Below are 13005 nucleotides of genomic sequence, written 5' to 3' on the forward strand. Positions count from 1 at the left end.
TTGTACAACAGGTAGACACTTAGATTTGGCCAGAATTTGCCAACCCCTGGTCAAAAGCATAATGCTAAAATGTATCTTGATAGAAGTATTGGTGGTAAAGGTAGAATTTTGAAAGTTTTAGTAAATTAAGAGAATTTAGATATGTGGAATGCCAGCAGATCCATTAAAACCAGGATATTTTGGAGAACATGGCACCAAAAGACCTAAGTCCTCTCTTGGCACCTCAGGCAGACATAGGATTCAGAGTGGGGTGGGCCATAACCATGACTCAGAGTGGCCATACTGATGCATTAGAAGATCTGCACTTTGAAAGAAATGTTCTCACGGGAGACAATAAAAGTGGATCCTCAGATGAAGATACCAGAGGAGGGAGTGGGCCCCTAATACCCTATTCTCACCAAGCTACAGGTGAAAATTGGCCCACATGCTCTGGAGGTCCAGCAGGTTTCCCAAGATGAACTGGGCTTCAGGACCCCAGATGGGTCACTTGCATCATCTCAAACATTCATCTATGAAGAGAGATGAAAGTCACTCAAAATATTCTGAAGGGAAGAAGGGAAAAGGATGTAACAGTAATTCCACTTGGAATCTGACAGAGATATGACCTTGAGATTCCTCCCAGGGGCACAGTCCCTGACATATGCTCAGCTCCTCACAGTTCATAAACCACTTTTTCCTCTGTCCAGGTGGTTTCCCCCAGAAGCTGACACTGGAGAGCAGGTGGCTTATTCAAGAACTGGTTCCCTGGAAGCACCATTAGGAGAGAGAAGTGGGAAGGGAAGGGGGGAAACCAATGAAACCTGCATTCTGGGGCAACTGAGGTTCAATGAACTAGGGATCTTCAAGAGACAGTACTGTCTTTCCTGGGGGTCAGGTTACTGCCATCTATCACTGGTTGAGAGCTCCCTCTGGAGCTTTAGTTCCCCAGGGCTTCTGGCCTGTCACACCCAATGCCTGAGAGAGAGTCCTCAGACAGAAAACCACAGGTGCGAGTAGAAGAATATCCTTGCCATGTGGTTAAATGGGTGGATGCGGAGGAGGTACTCTCAGGAACCAATCATATCTGCTTCACCATCCATTATATCCTCCACTTGACCATAACTACTTACAATTTATGAATGAAAAAACTGATTCTCAGTGGGGCTAATAGCTCAGGTCATGGAATTAATGAGAGCAGACAGTTGTGTCTGTTTGTTCACTCTTTATTCCCAGACTCTAGATAAGTGCCTCGCAGTGTAAGCCCTAGATTAGATATTTGCAGAAGGAAGAAACATCACCCTATGAGAATGATTTGGTCAAGTCAAAACTTAATGTGGAGGTCAACCGAAGGACTTGTATGCATGCATATAAGCATAACCAATGGACATAAGACACTGGTGGGTAGGGGAGGCCGGAGGAATGTCAAGGAGTGGAGGGGAAAGAAGGAGACATATGTAATACTATTTGTAATACTTTAAGCAATAAAACAAAATAAAAAAATAAAATTCTGTATACATATACGATCCTATTTTTATAAAGCAAATCAGTAATTCAAAAAAAATTTAAGCGGGATCTTCTCCTCAGGACCCTGTTTTCTCCACTGGCCTGGCAAGAATGTACAATATCAGCAGCCAGCACAGGGTGGAGCTTCAAGTGGGTTCAGAAAACAATTGTGGAATAAGTGGAGAAACAATTGAACAAATGTTCCATCTTTCTCTCCTTTCTCTAGGAATCAAAGAAAAATTCCATAACAAAAAAAGAGAGAGTTCCTACCCCACAGAGTCATGGAGAAATGAGTATTTGCACCAGAAATTCACACAACTGCTACTTCTACACAGATCTCAACCCAGAGGCTATTGCTTCCTCCTCTGGAGAAGAAGGAATCATGAGGTGGTAGATGAACAAAGACATTTGATGGAGATTGGAGACTTATTTGGCCCAGGCCTGAGTAACCAGGGGGAGCCTCCCACTATCGTGGTGCATGGACTTGCTGGAATCGGGAAGTCAACCCTGGCCAGGCAGGTGAGGAGAGCCTGGGAGGAAGGCTGGCTCTTCAGGGACCGCTTCAAGCATGTCTTCTACTTCAACTGCAGAGAGCTGGCCCAATCAGAGACCATGAGTCTCGCTGAGCTCATTCCCTGCTGATCACAGCTCGGATCACAGCTCTGGGACAACTCATTCCTTCTTTAAAGCATCCTCACTGGGTGGAGGTCCTGGGATTCTCCGAATCGGCCAGGAAGGAGTATTTCTACAAATATTTCACAGATGAGGGCCAAGCGATTAGAGCTTTTACCTCAGTTGAATCCAACCCGGCTCTCTTCACCATGTGTCTAATGCCCTTGGTGTCCTGGCTGGTCTGCACTTGCCTGAAGCAGCAGATGGAGCAGGAGCAACCACTCTCACTGACCTCCCAGACGACCACAGCCCTCTGTCTGCACTACTTTTTTCATGTTCTCCAGGCTCAGTCCCTTGGGACTAAGCTGAGGGGCTTCTGCTCTCTGGCTGCTGAAGGCACCTGTCAAGGAAAGACTCTGTTCAGCCCTGAGGACTTCAGGAAACACGGGTTAGACGGGGCCAACATCGCCACTCTCTTAAACATGGGTGTTCTTCAAGAGCACCCCACCCCTCGGAGCTACAGCTTCATTCACCGGTGCTTCCAGGAGTTCTTTGCAGCAATGTCCTATGTTTTAGGCGATAGAGTGTTGGAAAGTGGTCGCTTTAATAACATCAAAACTATAACAGACTTGACAGATGTATATGACAGGCATGACCTGTTTGGGGAACCAACCACATGTTTCCTGTTTGGTCTTTTGAGTGATCAGGGGATGAGAGAGTTAGAGAGCATCTTCAAATGCAGCCTGTCACGGGTGAGGCATTTCTATCTGCTGCAGTTGAGGCAGAGGGAAATTGACTACAAGCATCGTAACCTTGGGCCATGTTGTTGGCACATGCTCCACTGTTTTTATGAGAATCAGGACAAAAGGTTTCTGACAGAAATGATGTCCAATTTCTATGGGATGAGGATATGTGTCCACACTCACATGGAGCTCCTGGTGTTCACCTTCTGCTTTAAATTCTGCCATCACATGAAGATGCTTCAACTGAATGACGGCGGAGAGGAAAAACTAGCTCAAAGGTCTCCTGGTGTAGTTCTGTGAGTGTTCCCCCTCCCCTCTCTCCAGCTCCTCTGTTGGTACCACCGCCCTGGGCACTGGGGCACTCCCACTAAGCCTGGCCCCGGCAGCTTTAGGACTGAGATCACCAGTAACTTTTTTTCTCAATAATTTTTTAAAATATGTTTTGATTGATTTCAGAGCAGAAGGGACCTTCATTATAAAGTGAGGTATATATCCTCTAGTCTTATTTTTATGCACATTTCTAGAGCAAAACTGAGCTATACTGTACCTTTTAGTTTACAGTCAGATTTCTTTCTTTACTTTTATATCAAGACTTTCTTCTGTGTTATGAAGTAGCCTGATACAACACCATTTTGAACGACCATACCGTTTCCCAAAGGGAAGGTGCCACAAATATCCGACCAGTCCTCTATTTTCAGATACTTAATTTATTTCTAGTTGTTGTGGTTATAAAGGTAAGCTGATCCTTAATGGACCAGGGTGCAGGTGTTGCAAGTGGTGGTGCCCTTCAGAAGTGTCCTGAGCAGGCAGAAAGGCGGAGGCCAGAGGAGAGCAAGAGGAATCAGAGGCACGAAGACAAAGGAAGAGAGTTTGCAATAGATGGTGACACAGAGAGTCTGGAGAGACTCCCATGGGAAAGTCACACTAAATGAGCACTGCAATGTAGAACGGCAAGGGCTGCACTGTGAGAAACCACACAGAGGAGGGGCAATTAGCTCTGTCCCTGCAGAGCAGCTCAGAGAGTTCCCACTCAGGTCCAGCTCCCGCAGGCTTCCAGGGATTTCGAGAATAGAGAAGAACATCTGCCACCAGGAATCTTTAAACTGGCCCCAGCTGCACCTGAGGGAGAGAGAGGGACAGGGGAGATGTGACCGGTGTGTATGGGTCTTATGTGCACACTGTGCCCAACACCATGGGGTTTGACCCCTCTGAGTGCCAGGCTGCCATGGGCAGGCCTATTGCCAGGGGTGATCAGTCTCTGGAACTGCCCCTTTGTTCCCACCACCCTGGGCTAATTGTTCTCAAAGTCCCTGGAAGCCTGCAGGAGCTGGACCTGAGTGGGAACTCTCTGAGCTGCTCTGCAGTACAGAGCCTTTGTGACGCCCTGGAAAGCCCTCGCTGCCACCTGGCGTCTTTGAGGTGAGTCTGGCCTGGGTTCTGATCTGAAACAGGGATGGACAGGAGACCGGAGGTAGAAGTTATGTCTAGGATGGGTGTGTGGTCTTTGTAGTCAAAAAATATTCATTGAGCCCCTCTCTGACCATGGCTACTGCAGTAAACAAACACAGACAGGATCCTGTTTTCACAGAGTTTGCAAGTGACTGACATTAACCACACAAACAAATGTGCCATTACAGGCCCGGATAAGGGCCTGCAGTGGAAAACGACCTGAATAAAGTGAATATTGAAGGACATGTGAAGACTACAGAGGGTTTACCTAAGTGAAGCAGGAGGGCAGAAAGGTCAAAGGCCCTGTGGCAGGAGGGAGGATGGGCTGTCATGGGATTGAAAGCTGAGAAGTGAGGCTGGAGGATGGAGAGCAAAGGAGCCACAGGAGGAGGCTACAGAGATCAGGAAGCCAGGCTACCTATGCAAGGCCCAGATGGAATCTAGGTGGTTGTTTTTTCTAATGCAATGTAATTATAATCAAAAGATTGATATCATCAGTACATTTTCAAAGTAGAAACAGACTACCATATAAAATCCAGAATGGAGGAGAGCAATAGGAGAGATTGGAAAACCAATTCAAAGGAAAGTTTCAGTTGTTCCTGTAAAGATGGGGAGAGCTTGGGCCAAGGGAAATTAACAAAGTTCCTGCAAGAAATGGTGGTGTCTTGGACTACAGTGTTGGCCATGAAAATGGAAAGAAGTGAATGGATTTAAGAGATCTCAAGAAAAGTAAAATCAACCAGACTGAGTAATGGACTGGATTAATGGGGAAAGGGAGATGGAGCTATGCAAGATGATCTTAGATTCAGGACAGAGATATGCATAGGATAATGGCATCTCACTGAGATGGAAATACTGGGTGGGGGTGGGAGGAGATGTCATGGGTATGATTTTGTGCATGTTTCAAGTGCCTTTGAGGTACCAAGGGTAGATGTCCAATAAGTATCAAATAAAGCTGTAAACAAATAAGATGCCCCATAGAACAAAACTCAAGAAATTTAAAAGAATTACAATCATACAAATTATATTATCTGAACATAATAAAATGAAATTGAAAAATCATAACAGAAGGAAATTTAGGAAATTCACAAATACACTGAAATGAAACAACATACTCCTAAATAAATAATGGGTGGAAGGAGAAATCATAAGGCAAATTTAAAAGTATTTTGAGCCCGGCCAATGTGTCTCAGAGTTTGAGCGTTGACCCATAAATCTGGAGGTTATGATTCCTGGTCAGGCACATGCCCAGGTGGTGGGTTCAATCCCCAGTGTGGTGGGTGTGGAGGAAGAAGCCAATCAATCAATGATTCTCTCTCATCACTGATGCTCTCTCTCCCTCTCCCTTCCTCTCTGAAATAAATGAGTAATATATTTTTTAAAAATTATGAAAAACAAACAAACAAAGTATTTTGAGCCCTAACTGGTTTGGCTCAGTTGATAGAGCATTGGCCTGTGGACTAAATCGTCCCAGGTTTGATCCCGGTCAAGCACACTTGCCTAGGTTGCAGGGCTCAATCCCCAGTAGGGGGCGTGCAGGAAGCAGCCAATCAATGATTTGCTCTCATCATTGATGTTTCTATCTCTCCTTCTCCCTTCCTCTCTGAAATTAATAAAAAAATATTTTTAAAAAATATATTTTGAGATGAATGAAAACAAAAATACAGCATACCAATCTTATTTGATGCAGCTAAATCAGTGCTGACAGAGAAATGTATAGATAGTAATGCCTAGATTTAAAAAAAAGAAAAAGGGATACAACTGCACACTCATTAGAATCACCAAAATTGAGAACACTGACAACACCCAATGCTGACAACGTTGTGGAGCAAAAGGAACCCTCATACATTGCTGGTAGGAATGCAAAATAATACAGCCAAATTGCGGATTCCTACAAAATTAAACACACCCTTACCATATGATCCAGCAATCATGCTCCTTGGTGTTTACCCAAATGAGTCGAAAACCCATACCCATACAAAAACCTGCACACCAATGTTTAAAGAAGCTTTATTTATAATTGCTCAAACAAAAAAACAATCAAGATGGCCTTCAGTAGGTGAACAGATAAAAAAAATTGTGGTACATCCATGCAATGGAATATTCCTCAGTGTGCAAAAATGAGCCAGAAAGCTATGAAAATACATGGGGGGACTATCAATCCATATGACTGGTTATAAAAAACACAATCTGAAAAGCTACATGCTGTATAATCCCAACAATGTAAAAGTCTTTAAAAGACAAAAATATGAAGGCAGCAAAAAAAAATCAGTAATTGCCAGCGGCTGGGGGCGGGGGGAGAAAAATGATAGAGCGTAGTGACTATTCTGTATGACACTACAATGGTGGATATATGTCATTTTATATTTGTCAAAAAACATAGACTATAAAGCATCAAAAGTGAAGCATAATGTAAACTATGGACTTTGGGTGATCATGATGTATCAATGTAGGTTCACTGATTGCAACAAATTCACTGCTGTGCTGCCAGGTGTTGATAATGGGGGAGGTGTGTATGTGGGGACAAGGCTATGAAGGAAATCTCTGTATTTATGCCCAAATGTTTCTGACACCTAAAACTATTCAAACAAAACAAAAGTATATTTAAGAAAGAAAGAGGAAATGGTCAGAGGGAAAGAAGGGGGAGAAAAAGAAGGAACTCAGATCAATAATGCTCTACTTTAAGAATCAAAAAGAAATAAAAACAGGAGAAAATATAACAAAAAGCAAGCTGGTCCTAGCTGGTTTGGCAAAGTGGATAGAGCACCGACCTGTGGACTGAAGGGTCCCGGGTTTGATTCTGGTCAAGGGTTGTGGGCTCAATCCCCAGTAGGGGGCATGCAGGAGGCAGCCAATCAATGATTCTCTCTCATAATTGATGTTTCTATCTCTCTCTCCCTCTCCCTTACTCTCTGAAATAAATAAGAAGTGTTTTTTTAAAAAAGCAAGCCAAAGAAAGAAAATAATATGAACTTGACTGAGAATAAATAAAACTGAGAATACAAAAACAATACTGAAAATAATGACACCAAAAGATAGTTCTTTGCAAAACTCAGCAAAATTGACAGACTTTTAGCTAGACTCACTAGGATAAAAAGAGATACAATTCAAATTACTAATATCAGGAATGGAAGAGAGGTAATCACTATTGACCTAACAGAAAAAAACTTTTAAAGAACTTTAAAGAAATATTAAATACTGTAAGCCAACAAATTAGATGACCTAAATGAAATGGACCATTTCCTAAAAAACACAACTACTGAAACTGACTCAAGGAGATGTAGGAAGTCTAAATAAACCTATAACAAATAAAGAGATTAAATTATAAAAAAAAAAAATTTCTACATAGATGAGCCCAGGCCAAGATGGCTTCATTGATTAAGTCCACCAAACCTTTAAAGAAGAATTAACACCAATATTCTCAAACTCTGAAAAAGAAAAATAGAAGAGGGGATAATTGCCAACTCATTCTATCACAGCAGCATTACCCTGATATCAAAATCACACAAAGACAAGCAAAGTCATCACAAGGCCTTAAAAATACTACAAACCAATATCTCTTATGAATATAGATATGAAAATTCTCAACAAAATACTAAAAACAAATAAAAAGGATAGTAAAGCATGACAAACAGGGACATATCCCAGGAATGCAAAGCTGGTTTAACTCAGGAAAATTGACCAATACAATACATAATGCTAATAGAATAAAGGACAAAAAGTACATGATCATCTCAATAGATATAGACATAGTACTTGACAAAATCCAATACCTTTCACTTAATAACACCATTTCAATTAACTAGAAAAGAGGAAACTTTCTCAACCTAATGGCTCCACTTTACTGAATAGTAAATAACTGAAGTAGGAATTCAGTTATTTACTAACAATGAGTGTGAGGTTGGAGTGTAGGAGACTTGGGGAAGTAAAATACTGAAGTGGGAGATTTATAGAGTGGGAGATTTCTGCCTTCCAGTAATGGTTGGAGCCCATGTGATTCATAATTGTAGCTACCACGCTTGTTACTCTGGTGGGAGTGGGTGTAGGATAGTGGGACAAAGGCAGAGTTTGGGTTAGCTAGAGGGATATGGTGAGAGGTAAGAGAGTAAGTCATTCAGTCATATTACTGATGACATATAGAATTTAAGCTAGATTCCAAGCAAAGTGAAAAAAAAAAGAAAGTGTTGAATGATTGGGAGAAAGAGGAGGGTTAAGGAATTGCTCATTGAAGAAGAGTCCTGGTAGGATAAGTTGAGCACGAGAGGATGGTAACAAACCCAGTCCTTGGGGCCTCCTGTATCCACATGAGGCTTCTTCACCTTTCCTAAAACCCTTCTAATGAGGACCACCTGAGGCCAGGAGGAAAAGCATTTGAAAAGGTATCAGAAAACTTTATTCTACCTTAAACTTCACAACAAGTGGGCAGACACCAAGCTACAATGTACTGCTTATGTTGTGATCTTTACAATCTAAATATCAATTCTGTATCTACTCCAAGAAATATTTCTTTCAGCCTTCAAAAAAACTTGTGAAAATGGCAGAGCAGGGACAATGATTTCCATTTTCCAGTTAATAAGAACTGAAGCTCAGTGGAGTGAACCAACTTGCTCAAATTTAAACAGCTAGAAATGGGAGAACTGGGACTGGAACTCAGTGAGCACACGGCCCAGCACCACCTTCAGCACTTCATCATGAAAGTCAGGATCTAATTCATGCTGACTCAGTGGGGCAGTGCAATAAAAGAGATTTTTCACGAGAACTAATGATGGATCAGGCAGATGTGACCATTTCCTCACTACAAAAGCTAATTCTATATGAAAGAACTGGAAGATTTACTGCCTTTGGATGTAGGAATATCTAAGACCTCCGAACAAAATCCTAACTAATAACTAGATTTCTCTGGAAATCAGTTGAATATGCTAGACTCAAGGATTCTGGGTGCTTTGCTTTTTATGGACATGTAAAACTGATCATAGTACACGGACAAAGGAGAAGGAATTGGTAAAGGAGAGGTTGGAGGTCTGAAGAGGGGATTCCAGAAAGAACAGGTCAGAGGGGAAGCAGGAGGGTGTGTAATCAAAGGCACAAAAGAAAAGAGCCTTGGCCCTTCTGGGACAGAAGGACAAGAGAAGGGCTGCATGAAAACTGGTTTGGCTCAGTGGATAGAGCGTCAGCCTGTAGCCTGAAGGGTCCTGGGTTTGATTCCAGTCAAAGGAAACCCCTTTGTAGGTAAGTAACTGCTTTTCTCTTGCTTCCTTTCAGATTTTTTGTCTTTGCTTCCATGTCAATCCCCCAGTACCTGTACATTTCTGGGGATCTGGGGGGTCTTACTTACTGCCTGACCCAGAAGAGGTGCCCATGGGTGCTCATGGTGTCTGTGGAATCAACAGGTGAGGAAACTCATGACTATCAGTGTTTGTCTCCCACAGGCTGGCCAACTGCGGCCTCACAGCAGAAGGCTGCAGGGCCCTTGCCCGTGCGCTGAGGACCAAATGGAGCCTGCTAGAGCTGGACCTGAGCTGCAACAAGCTCCGGGACACCGGAGCCCGGCACCTATTCCGGGAGCTGAGACATTCCTCCTGCAAGCTGGAGCGGCTGCTGTAATTGCTCCCCTTTGACACTACTTTGAGGGGTGGGCAAAGGAGAGGGAGCTGCCTAAGACCCTGGGTCAGGGACAAGCTGAGACCTAGGTAGGATGGGGTGATTTGGGTTTGAAGCAAGTAGACACCCCAGTGTTGAAACCCACCAAAGAATCCTGTGTCAGCTACCTGGGCATTTGGTAGGGCCGATGAAGTTAACAATCAGACCTGGTGCACAAGTGGAACATTGGGTAAATAAATCATATAATGTTGATGAGGGGAGTTGCAAGATTGTTGGGAATCTCACAGGAGTGAGAAAGGGAGGTTCTCTAATCCTCAGGGGCTCCTTAGCTGCAGAAGAAAATTAAAATCTCCTGGATTTCTATTAACCAGACACGTGTTTATCTTCCTTTATGTCACCAGGGACCCCCAAAGGGACACGGGTGCTAGAGAGGGAAATCAGATTCCCCTTTACCCTGAGTAGAGGGCCTTGTGAACAATGACTTCCAGCCCATGTACTTTTCTCCCACAGGCTCGTCAGCTGTGGCCTCACATCTGCCTGCTGCCAGGACCTGGCCTCCATGCTCAGTAAGAACTATATCCGGTTAGAGCTGGACCTGCGGCAGAACCACCTGGGCGACCTCGGTTTGAGGCTGCTCTGTGAAGGGCTCAGGAAGTCTAACTGGTGCCTGGGGCACCTGAGGTAAGGCCCTGGGGTCATTTCTGGGCAGAGGACAGGGAAGGGGAGGGAGAGCGATGGAAAGGGGTGTGGGGACATGAACTGGACAGAGGAAGTAAAGGGGCAGCAAAGTGCCTGGGCAGCCTGGGTTCCCTACCGGATCCGCCACTGACTTAGGCCATGAGACTTGGTTTCTTTATCTTTGTAACAGGACTACCATGTCCACTCATAGATGTGATGAAATAAAATGCATCACAGCGCTGGAAACAGATTTGAGAGGCTGAAATGATAATTACCAGTGAGACCACATGTTCTTAGAGAATCCTAGGTTCATTTCTCCATCCAGAACAATCTTTCCTTCCCTTCCTTGCTTCCTTCCTTCCGTCCTTCCTTTCTTCATGGTCTCTTTCATTCACTTATTCATCCATTCATTCATTTCATGGCTCCCATGTGCCAAGCACTGGGCCAGGCACTGAAGGGACAATAGTAAGCCACAGACACGGGTCCTGTCCCCTTAAGCTTCCACTCCAGCGACAAGGAGACAGATGTTGATGACATGTTAACACACACTGTGTATCTCTGAGCTCCGTGGAGTTTGTGAATGGAAAGTGCACTGTGTTATGAGCGTGTAAGGGGGGCGGGGGGTGGGTAGGGAGCGAGGAGGAAGGAGGATGCAATTAGACTCGGGCAGGGAGGGCCTCTCTTGGGAAGTGACATCAGGTTGAGACCTGAAGCAGAAAGAGGGTTGACCAGGCCCAGTCAGGAGAAGCAGTCCAGGCTGAGAATAGCATGGGGGAGACCCCAGGACAGAAACAGGCTCAGAGCACTGGAGAGCGGTGTGGCTGGGGTGCAGTGACCCCCAGCCCGCATTTCCCACCCTGTCTCCAAGCCACTTCCTGTAGCCCTCCAGCCTGAAAACAAGTCCACAGCCAGTTTCTGACTGAACATTTCCCTGCAGCTCCTGGCTGGGGCCTGTCTCACACTCAGAGCTGACAGGGCTCCAAACCTCTGTGTCCTGACCCCTCAGTCTTGGCCAAGGCTCCAGCCGGCTCTCAGCTTTTCCTCCGCCAGTCCTCCTTTCTCAAGCCTAAAGGAGCAGGAGGTGAACACTCTACATGTGGGTCCTCCCAGAGCCCACTCTGTCCCTTCACAAGCAAGGGCACCCCATCCATGGGGCTACCACCACCCAGCCCCCTTCCCTCTGAGCATGTGTGGCTATACCGTCTCCTATATCCTGAAGGGCCTCTCCAGAGCTGGGCCTTTGCAGTAAGTCTGCACCCATGCCCCGCTCACCCGTTACTCCTAATCCTATATAATAAAGATGTAATATGCCAATAGTTATTAGGCTGTGATGTGTAACAACCAGATCAGGGGTCAGCAGGAGGGTGGAGTAGCAAGCTACACGCAGCTGAAGGAAAGCTACAGGAGGAGGTAGGGCAGCAAGCTATGAGAGGAGGGATGGGGATAGGGGGTTAGGGGGGAGAGGGGAGCTACAGGAGGGCATAGGCTCATAATAGGCGGAACAGGTCCCTCCATGTTGGAGGTGAGGACATGGAGGCCCAGAGAGGGCAGCAGCCATCCCAAATCCAACAGAAACCCCAGAGCACATGGAATGAGAGAATGGAAACAGGGCACTCTCTCCAGGAAGCCTTGTAGCCTCTGAGAAAGAAATACCTCCTATTCCTGTGTGGTCACTGGAGGCCATGGACACTGGGTGTCCTCCCGTGGGTGCTATGAAGTGCTGCCCAGTCCCCTTTAAGGAATGAAGACCCAACCCCCACCCTGGGAGTGGTGCCAGCAAGAAGGATGGCTCTGCCAACTATGGCCATCTCACACAAGGTCACTGCCCTCCAGTGACTGGGGTAGTGGTATAAGGACCCTCGCTCCTGCAGCAGGAGAAGCCTCAACTGTTCCTAATCAATTATGGGTAAGAGGGGAGACACAGAACTCCCTCGAACTGACCCAGGCCCAGGGCTGACTTCTAGAGGCTGGGCCAGAAACGTAGGCCAGAAGTGGGGTGGGGTGAGGTTGGAGGCAGCTTCTAGAGGCTGGGCCAGAAACATAGGCCAGAAGTGGGGTGAGGTTGGAGGCAGAGACAGACAGAAGCAGGAAGAAGCCAGGAAACCACAGCAGCCAGAGTGAGGTTGTTTATTTGTGTGTTTCTTTAGTTCAAACAAGAACATGTGCCGGGAGCCGGTCCATCCTTGCTGTTTCAAGGGACCTGGCATATATGGCATACTGTTCTTAATATGTTTGCTCACCTTCTTGGCGCTGTGTTTTAACCAAGGTCACCTCTGCTTCTGAGAAAGGTTGTTTCCCCAGGTAGGGATTTTCCCCTGAAGTTAGGGAGGGAATGAAACCTCTTAACTGCCTGGTGGGTAATTAATCACTAACTACGAACAATCATGCTTAAGTACATAATCTTTACTCCCTGGAATGGAGATAAGAAACGACCTCACCT

The 13005-nt window shown here is 45.2% G+C and overlaps 1 protein-coding gene across 1 annotated transcript in view; it reads left to right on the forward strand.

Annotated features, from left to right (window-relative positions):
* Positions 1-263: 263 nt before the first annotated feature.
* The window catches only part of NLRP1 (NLR family, pyrin domain containing 1), a 23256-nt gene continuing 10514 nt past the window's right edge, over positions 264-13005 (forward strand). The window contains 6 exon segments of the mRNA XM_015559182.1: positions 264-372; positions 2131-3133; positions 4071-4256; positions 9549-9610; positions 9700-9886; positions 10398-10568. Of these exon segments, the coding sequence (XP_015414668.1) occupies positions 264-372; positions 2131-3133; positions 4071-4256; positions 9549-9610; positions 9700-9886; positions 10398-10568 (1718 nt within the window).

This window comes from Myotis davidii, unplaced genomic scaffold (assembly GCF_000327345.1).
Source record: "Myotis davidii unplaced genomic scaffold, ASM32734v1 scaffold1394, whole genome shotgun sequence".
NCBI lineage: Eukaryota > Metazoa > Chordata > Mammalia > Chiroptera > Vespertilionidae > Myotis > Myotis davidii.